This window comes from Trichechus manatus, unplaced genomic scaffold (genome assembly GCF_000243295.1).
Source record: "Trichechus manatus latirostris isolate Lorelei unplaced genomic scaffold, TriManLat1.0 scaffold00177, whole genome shotgun sequence".
Taxonomy (NCBI): Eukaryota; Metazoa; Chordata; class Mammalia; order Sirenia; family Trichechidae; genus Trichechus; species Trichechus manatus.
Genome location: NW_004444113.1, coordinates 1,505,688 through 1,514,846, shown reverse-complemented (window position 1 = coordinate 1,514,846; position 9,159 = coordinate 1,505,688). Strand labels below are relative to the sequence as shown.

General features: G+C 48.7%; 1 protein-coding gene across 1 annotated transcript in view; it reads right to left on the bottom strand.

The window, feature by feature from the left end:
- MRAP (melanocortin 2 receptor accessory protein) overlaps positions 1–9,159 on the bottom strand; it is a 22,433-nt gene continuing 13,274 nt past the window's right edge. Inside the window, exons 2-3 of the mRNA XM_004386987.1 lie at positions 7,675–7,774; positions 1–265 (exon numbers count right to left, since the gene is read on the bottom strand). Coding sequence (XP_004387044.1) covers positions 1–265; positions 7,675–7,774 — 365 coding nt within the window. The remainder of the gene's footprint in view (positions 266–7,674; positions 7,775–9,159) is intronic.

Below are 9,159 nucleotides of genomic sequence, written 5' to 3'. Positions count from 1 at the left end.
TCAGCTGATGCCATGGGGGCCCCCATCACGGGCCAGTTCCCAGAGGAAAGCAGGGAGGGTCTGGGAGGCGGAGGGGGCCGAGGCGGAGGGGCCCCCTGGTTGCAGCGGCTGCTCAGATCCGGAGCCTCTTCCTGGTTCCTCTTCCGAGCTGGGAGCCAGGGGGGTCCCCGGCGGGCCACTGTGGCGCCGTGGGTGCCTCCGGACGCGGGGGGGGAGGTTGAGGAAGTGATGCCACGGACAGGTTGGGTGGTGCTGGGGGTGGTTCCTGTGGACAGAGCACAGCAGAAGGCAGGCATCAAAGGAGCTGGGGCACACACCCGCCTGCCTGGAGCCTCACCCAGGAGCCTGAGGGCTCTGCCCGCGGGGAGAGCCCGGGGAGGGTCGTTCCCAGGCCACAGAGGTGGCCCGTGGGGAGAGATCTACGAAAAGAGTCAGTGCTTTGTCACGAACTAGACCTCGGAGACAGGCTGCTGCCTGCCTGTCAGTTTATCATACGGTGGTGGCTTTCCTGTTGCTGTGATGCTGGAAGCTCTGCCACCGGTATTTCAGATGCCAGCAGGGTCACCCCTGGGGGACAGGTTTCAGCGGAGCTTCCAGACTAAGCAGACTAAGAAAAAGGCCTGGTGATCTACTTCCGAAAATCAGCCATTGAAAACCCTATGGATGACAACACAATGTCCGATATAGTGCCAGAAGGTGAGCCCCCTAGGTTGGCAGGCACTCAAAGTACACAGTGGCCGCAACAATGGACTCGAGTGTACCAATGATCATGAAGATGGTGCAGGACCGGGCAACGTTTCCGTCTGTTGTGTGTGAGGTCACCGTGAGTCGGAGCAGACTCAACGGCCGCTAACAACAGACCTCTGAGGTCATTCACAGTGGGGGTTTAGGGAGCAGGTTTGACCTTCCATCCACCCACCTGCTGGAGTATAGCACATTTCCTATCCGTGTCTGCTCGGGAGAACTCTGTCTTCCCTGGCTGGATTTTCTTGCTCAGGGGGTGCCAAGGCAGTGGACACAGCGCCTGGTGAGCCCACTTCCCGCCTGACTGCAGCTTCGTCAGTTAAATGGGGACAATAATTGCCTCCCAGGTTATCATCAGAGGAGGCCAGTTGGTGTGCTCCCAGCTGTCCAAGCTGGACAGCATCATTTAGATGTGGTAGTAATACCATCATCAGCTGAGGCGAGGTGGTGTGCTCACAGCTGTCATCCAAGCTGGACAGCAGCATTTAGGTGTGGTAGTAATACCATCATCAGATGAGGTGAGATGGTGTGCTCACAGCTGTCCATCCAAGCTGGACAGTCTCATTTAGATGTGGTAGTAATACTATCATCAGATGAGGCGAGGTGGTGTATTCACAGCTGTCTGTCCAAACTGGACAGTATTATTTAGATGTGGCCATAATACCAACAGGGGTCCCTGGGTGGCGAAAACAGTCAAGCAGTCAGAACTGGCCAAAAGTTGGCAGTTCGAGTCTACCCAGAGGTGCCTCGGAAGAAAGGCCTGGGGATCTACTTCTGAAAAATCAGCCATTGAAAACCCTAAGGATCACAGTGCTACTCTGGCACACATGGGGTTGCCAGGAACTGGGGTTGGCTGTGACAACAGCTTGGTTGGTTGATTTCTAACACCAACATGAGTGAGGAGCTGTTGAGAAGGCAGCCTGCCACAGCACAGCGCCTCCTTTCAAATGGCACGCATGTGGAGCAGCCTTTCTCTCTCTTTCCTTTTTTTTTTTAAACCTGGAGTGAGCGTCTCCTCGGGGACAGCCAGCATTCTCTTTCCTAACCCGTACCCAGGATCCATTGGGCTGCACTGAGCGTCCCGGGTCCGTTACACAGTCCTCCACAGCGTTTCCATCAGTGGTCTGCGCAGCCATCAGGACGACAACAACAGCAAACAACCAAACCCGTTGCCGTGGAGTCGATTCTGACTCGTAGCAACCCTACAGGACAGAGTAGAACTGCCCCATAGGGTTTCCAAGGAGAAGCTGATGGATTTGAACTGCTGACCTTTTGGTGAGCAGCCGAGCTCTTAACCACTGAACAACACCATAAATTTGCCGTTATATTGCAGCCTCCTCGGGTGCCATCAGCTGTGGTGGGGATAGAGGGGGGGGACAGGGTTCCTTGTAAGAGTTGCCGTTAGGACAGCAGAATCGGTGGGTGGGGGGAGATGAAGCTAGAAGGGAAAATTGGATGTGTCTAACGCAGGAGAAATAATATATGAGGAGCCAGGGCTGGGGTTATGACCTGAATCTCCTAGCTCTGACCTCCAGTTTAACCACTAAAGCACACAGTGAAAACTGAACCAACAGCCATCAAGTCAATTCTGACGCCTGGTGACCCCACGTGTGCCAGAGCAGAACTGTGCTCCATAGGGTTTTCTTTTCTTTTTATTAAGTTTTTGGTGAAAGTTTACACAGCAAGTTAGGTTTCCATTTGACAATCTCTGCACAAATTGTCCAGTGACATTACTTACATTTATCACAATGTGTCAACATTCTCTTTAATTGCGTTCAGTTTGTTCCCTTTCCAGGACTCTAGTTTCCCTGCCCCCTCATCATCTCATCTTTGCTTTTGAGCAACTGTTGACCTCTTGGTCTCATACTGCTGGTTCTTAAGTACCGCACCAATCTTACGGGTAATAGCCTTCATTCTGTGTGTTGCTCTGCTATTTGGCTGAAAGGTGGGTGATCGCAGGAGACAGGCTCAGTTCCAGGTTTAGGGTGTCTCAGGGCGATAGTCTCAGGGAGTCTTCTGCCCTCTGCTGTTTCGGTTTGTCTGGGCTTTTTTTTAAGAATTTGAGTTCTGCTCCACATGTTTCTCCCATTCTATCCGGGACCGTCTATTTTAACCCCGGGCAGGACGGTCAGTGGTGGCAGCCGGGCACCATCTAGTTCTTCTGGTCTCAGAATAGATGAGATTGTGGCTCATGTAGACTTGTTTCTTCCCTGAGCTTTCGGTTACCTTGTTTTGCTCCTGGCAAGTAGAAACCTGTAGTTGTATCTTAGGTGGCTGCTTACAAGCTTTTAAGACCCCAGATGCTTCTCACTTCATTAGGATGCAGATCATGATTTTTGTGAACTGTGTTACGCCAATTGACTGCGTTGTCCCATGAGACTGTGGTCCTAAGCTTTCAAACCCAGAAAACCAATACTGGAAGGTGTTTAGTTATGTTGATGGAGTATCCGGATTTGTGTCTTCAATGAATATATGTGCCTGCACGCACATATTTGTTTTACACATACCTATAGATACTTCAGGGAGCCCTGGTGGCACAATGGTTAAAGTGCTCAGCTGCTAACCAAAAGTTCAGTGGTTTGAACCCATCAGCCGCTCCACAGGAGAAGGATGTGGCAGTCTGCTGCAGTAAAGATTTACAGCCTTGGAAACCCTATGGGGCAGTTCCTATAGGATCACTATGAGTCGGAATCGACAGCAGTGCGTTTGGGTTGTGTATAGATACTTCTAACTCTTCTCACCTATGGACACATATGCACGTACTCATATACAAATATGCCTCTACCCCTTTGTATGTGCTCAAACACTCATTTTTACTTTGCTTGTGCTGTGCTCACTACATCCACATTCAGTGCTGATATTCCCATCACCAAAAGAATAACAAGTCTCTACGATCTAAAGTGTACTTTGCCCTCTCCCTCCTCTCCCTGGTAACCACCAGTGAAGACTGGTCTCTCTCTCTATCTCTATTCTTGTCTTCCTATAAGAGAGGATCATACAACATTTGTCCTTATATGCTTGACTTATTTCACTTAGCATGATGCCCTCCGGGTTCGTCCATGTTATAATGTTTGGTGCACTCATTGTTCTTTATGGTTGCGTAGTATTCCATTGTACGTATGCACCACAATTTTCTTACCCATTTGTCCTTTGATGGGCACTTTGGTTGTTTCCATTTATTTGCAATTGTGAATAAAGCAGCAATGAACATAGGTGTGCATATGTCTGTTCATGTCATCATTTTTAGGAGCAGATTTGCCCAATGCAGTGTGTTTTTTGATTTTTTGACTGCTGCTCCCATGGGTGTTGATTGTGTATTCAAGTAAAATGAAATCCTTGACAACTTAAATCTTTTCTCCCTTTATCATGATGTTGCTTATTGATCTAGTTGTGAGGATTTTTGTTTTCTTTAAGTTGAAGTGTAATCCATATGAAGTTTGATCTTCATCAGTAAGTGCTTCAGGTCCTCTTCACTTTCAGCAAGCAAGGTTGTGTCATCTGCATAACACAGGTTTCTGGGGAGAAATCCTCACTGGTTCCTATGAAAGACCCTTGATATGTTATGTTGTATTTTTCTCTTGCTGCTTTCAGAATTCTTTCCTTGTCTTTGGTTTTCAAGAGTTTTGTTATGATAATTATCATAAAGCGCGGAGTTGATCTTTTCGTGCCTCTTGTGATTGGGGTTCATGTAGCTTCCTGTAAGTGGGCTCGGCTCTCTGCTCAGGTCTGGGAAATTCTCTCTGATTATCTCTTGGGAAATTCTTTCTATGCCTTTATTGTTAGGGTGCTCTGGGATTCCATTAATTCTGTTGTTAAATTTCTTGACTGAACGCCATATTTCCATTTGAGTTTGTTTGCTTTTCTTTATTCTTGTCTCTTGTTTCTCTTGAGACTCGATAAGTTTAGTTATTTATTTTCTAATTCACTTCTGTTTGTTTCCCTTGCTTTTTCTAATTCAGTTGCTTTGTTCTTCAGTTCCAGTAATTCTCTTTGGCTTTTTTCTTTGTTTGTCTTTTGATGTTTTTTATTTCCTTGTTGAGTCTCTCATTTTGTTCCTCCATTTGTTTCCTGATCTCTGCTATTTTGTTTTCTGTGTGCTTTTTGCTTTCTTCAAACATAATCAGCACCACAGTCTGAAAATTAACAATTCTTTGCGTTAGTCTGGCCTCCGTAGGAGAATTTCCTCTTCTTCGTGTTATGCTTTTGATTGGTCCTTCTTCTCTTGTGATTTTGTGTTTTACTCTTTTTGTTGAACTTGGGCCAGTTTGTTATCTTTTTTTTTAACTTAAATTTTGTATTCTGGTCTTTGTGGGAAAATTTTCTGATTGGGCGCCCTGGTGGCGCGGCAGCCAAGCACCCGACTGCCAGCCGAAAAGCCTAAGCCTGCCTGCACCAGCCGCTCTGTGTGACAGAGATGTGGCAGCTTGCCTCTGCAAAGACTCATAACCCCAGGGGCAGCTCCATTCTGCCCCAGAGGGTCGCTATGAGTCAGAATTGACCCAGTGGCAGCGGGATTGGTATCTTCTCCTGAGAACCACTGGAAGGCACTCTGGACCTTAGGTTTTTTTTTTCAGTGCTGATACAGGAGTTCTGGATGCTTGATCTCTGAAATTCAAAACACACGTGTCGCCACGGGGGGCAGTTTATCTGGTCGCAGATGCTGACGTAAGTGGTGGGGCTTGACTTTCCTGTGGCAAAGCTGCGGGGCTCTCTAGATCTTTCCCTTATGGGTGCCCCTTAACAGGCTCTCCCACGGTGTCCCACTGTGGGCAGGGAGCCAGCTGTTTCTGTCTACGTCCCCTGTCAGTCTGAAGCACTCCCCTCCCTCTGCTCCCCTTACAGTTCCCCCTGGTCCTATTGCCTATCAGTCTCGGTCCTCAGCGAGATCCAACAGCACTCTCTCTCAGTGCCAGTCTCCTTTAGCCCTCTCCCAGGTGTGCAGCCAGCAAACTCCCACAGCCAAGTTGTGCAACCTTTCAAAACATTGGGCTACAAAAGATTAGACAGGCCCATAAAACAAAATGGGGCACACCAGCCCAGGGGCAAGGACTAGAAGGCAGGAGAGGACAGGAAACTGGTAATAGGGAACCCAAGGTCAAGAAGGGAGAGTGTTGACATGTCCTGGGATTGGTAACCAATGTCACAAAACAATATGTGTGCTAACTGCTTAAAGAGAAGCTAGTTGGTTCTGTAAATCTTCATCTAAAGTACAATAAAAAAAGAAAAAGAAAAGAAATGGAGGTCTCAAACCTGGTAACCCCCAGGAGGAAAAAAACTTGGGCCACAGCTTCCTCGGATTAGCTCGCTTTCTGTGCTCCCTGTCTGAGATGTTACCCAGCCCTGTCCCGTAATGGCTGTGATGAGTGAGCACTCCTGAAGTTGGCAGGTAGGTTCTCTCAGCTTTGTGCCATCCCTGCTCCTTCCCTCTCCAGCTTCTGGACACCTCAGCTGCCATGCAGAGTTCTGTGATCTCAGCCTGTGCCTCTTTTTGTTTGTTGTTCGGGGGGCTAGTTGCGGGTGAGTAAACGGGAAGCTTCACTCATCATCTTGCTCTGCCCTTACTCCATAGGGTTTTTGGTGGCCGATTTTTTGGAATTAGATGGCCAGTCCTTTCTTCTGAAGAGCCTCTGGGTGGACTTGGACCACCAACCTTTCAGTCAGCAAGCCGAGCACTGTAACCTCTTGCACCACCCAGGGACTCCTCAGGCACACAATAGGCACTCAATAATAGAGAGTGGGCACAGATGCCTACATTAAGGTCTTATTGTCCTGGTGAGTTGGTTGACAAGACTTAACTAACATGGTGTCATTTAGGCCTTATTTTCTTTACCGACTTCATCAAGATATAGTTTAAGTACCATGAAGTTCACTCGTTTAAAGCGTACAATTCAATGGTCTGTAGTACAGGTAGTCCCTGACTTACAGTGGGGTTCTGTTCTCATGACTCCATCATAAGTCGGTTCTGACATAAGTCAAAAACCTTTTTTTTTTTTAGTTTTCATTAATATTCCTTTTATTATTGGTATCTTTATAAATCCAATCTTTATTTGTCTTTAGGAGTTGGAAAGATTACATATAAACATCAGCAAATTACGCACAACATTGTATATAGTACATGTTACTAACAATAAAAAAAAAAAGACCCGTTGCCATCAAGTCAATTCTGACTCATAGCAACCCTATAGGATGGAGTAGAACTGCCCTATAGGGTTCCCAAGGAGCGGCTGGTGGATTTGAACTGCCAGCCTTTTGGTAAGCAGCCGTAGCTCTTAACTACTGTGCCACCAGGGCTCCATGTACAAAAAAAAAACAGATGGCGATGAGTGGGGTTTGTTGTAACTCGAATATCTTGTAAGTCTGGGACTAACTGCATATTCACAGGGTTGTGCAACCATCACCATAATCTAATTTTAGAACATTGTCATCATCCCAAGTAAAAAACTGTACCCATCAGCAGTCACTCCCCACTCCATGCCTCCCTCCTCCACCCCAGCCCTAGGCAACCACTAATCTACTTTCTATCTCTATAACCAAACAAAAGCAAGCCTATTGCTGTTGAGTCGTCAGACTCATAGTGACCCTATAGGATAGAGTAGAACTGCCCTATAGGGTTTCCAAGGAGCCGGTGGTAGATTTGAACTGCTGACATTTTGGTTAGCAGCAGAGCTCTTAAGCCCTGCGCCACCAGGGCTCCTCTGTCTCCATAGATGCGCCTATTCTGGACGTTTCATCTAAAAGAAATCACACAACCTTTTGTCTTCTCTGCCTGGCTTATTTCACTGGGCATGATGTTACTGAGGTCCATCCATGTCATAGCATGAATCAGTACTTACTCCCTTTTATTGCCAAGTAATGATCCATTGTACTGATACAGTATTGCTCACTATTTCGCCACCTGAGTGACCCACGTGGCCGCGTCCTCCCACTTACCTCATCTGAGGGGAGCCTGACCAGGACGCGTAGAGCAAGATGAGGAAGAGGAGCACCACGAAGGCAGCCAGGCTCACCCAAAAGGCAATGACAATCGAATCTGCAGGGGGCAGAGACGGCAGCTCAGTGTTGGTTTGACACCAACGTAAACCAGCAGCGAGGGAAATAAGGAGCCCCAAGCACTGCAGACGTCCCTGGGTGGCGCAAACGGTTCGCACGCAACTATAACCTAAAGGTTGGAGGTCTGAACCCACCTAGTGGCGCTGCGGAATAAAGGCCTGGCGATCTGCCTCTGCAAAGATTACAGCCAAGAAAACCCTATGGAGCAGTTGTACTCTGTGACATGTGGGGTGGCTGTGAGTTGGGGGCCGAGTCGGCAGCAGCGGGTTATTTTTAAGTAATGCAGAAACAGAGTCCTCGGTGTAGCTACTCTCTCTTCCTGCTTCCGAACTGTTAGCATCGGAAAGACTTCCCATTAACAGAAACCTCGGGAAAGGCCAGAGAAGCAAGGGAGGTGGTTTTTTTCGCAGAGCAACTAGCCGTGGGGCCAGTTTAGGGTGATTCTCTGTTTAGGGAGAAACGGTAAAGGAAATTGTGGGGCCCCGTGGGTCTGCTTTCTTGGCTGCTCCTGCTGTTCAGAGGAAGAATCCTGAAGGACCCCCTCCTTCCCCTTCTCGCCTGGGAGGGAGGGGCAGCACGGAGGGCAAAGGACCGGCAGTGGGCAGCTCCGTGGAGCAGGACAGACTCCATCCCCTGTGAGGGTGGAGCGCCCCCAGGGCATTTAGTGACTGGCTTCAGAGACCCCAAGAGTCCGAGACTAGAACAGTGTGTGCACTAGACTAGAACACAGAGCCAGCGTCTTACTGCTCGGAAGGAGGCCAGGGAGTCAGTGAGGGGAATGAGTTTGCCTCTCTCTCAAGGTGGGAGGGCTGAGCTGAGGGTCAGGGCCAGGCAGGAAGAGGCACCTTTGCAGCCAATGTTATGGCTGATTTTGTGGCCCCAGGCTGAAGGGAAACCAGGAAACACACTCGGCCTCTTAGGGGCCCTGGGTAGAACCTGGCAGGTCAGGAGGTGCCTCTCCAGGGCTCCAGTTCAGGAACATTCGGCAAGTTGCTAAGGGCCTGCTGCAATATAGCACTTCTTCTTGGTGTGTGTCTGTGACTGGAATCCCTGGGTGGTGCAGTGAATGAGCTTGGCTGCTAACTGGAAGGTTAGAGGGTCAAGTCCACCCAGAGGCACCTCGGAAGAAAGGCCTGGAGATCTACTTCTGAAATATCAGCCCCTGAAAACCCTATGAAGCACAGTTCTACTCTGACACACACGGGGTCGTCATGAGTCGGCCACTTGACGGCAACTGTTTTGGTGTGTGACTGGGCACGGAGCATCGGCCTGTGATTAGAGTCTACAGGTATCTTATCCCAGACAAGCTGGATGACCCCAGGGAAGCTGGATGACCCCAGACAAGCTGGATGACCCCAGACGAGC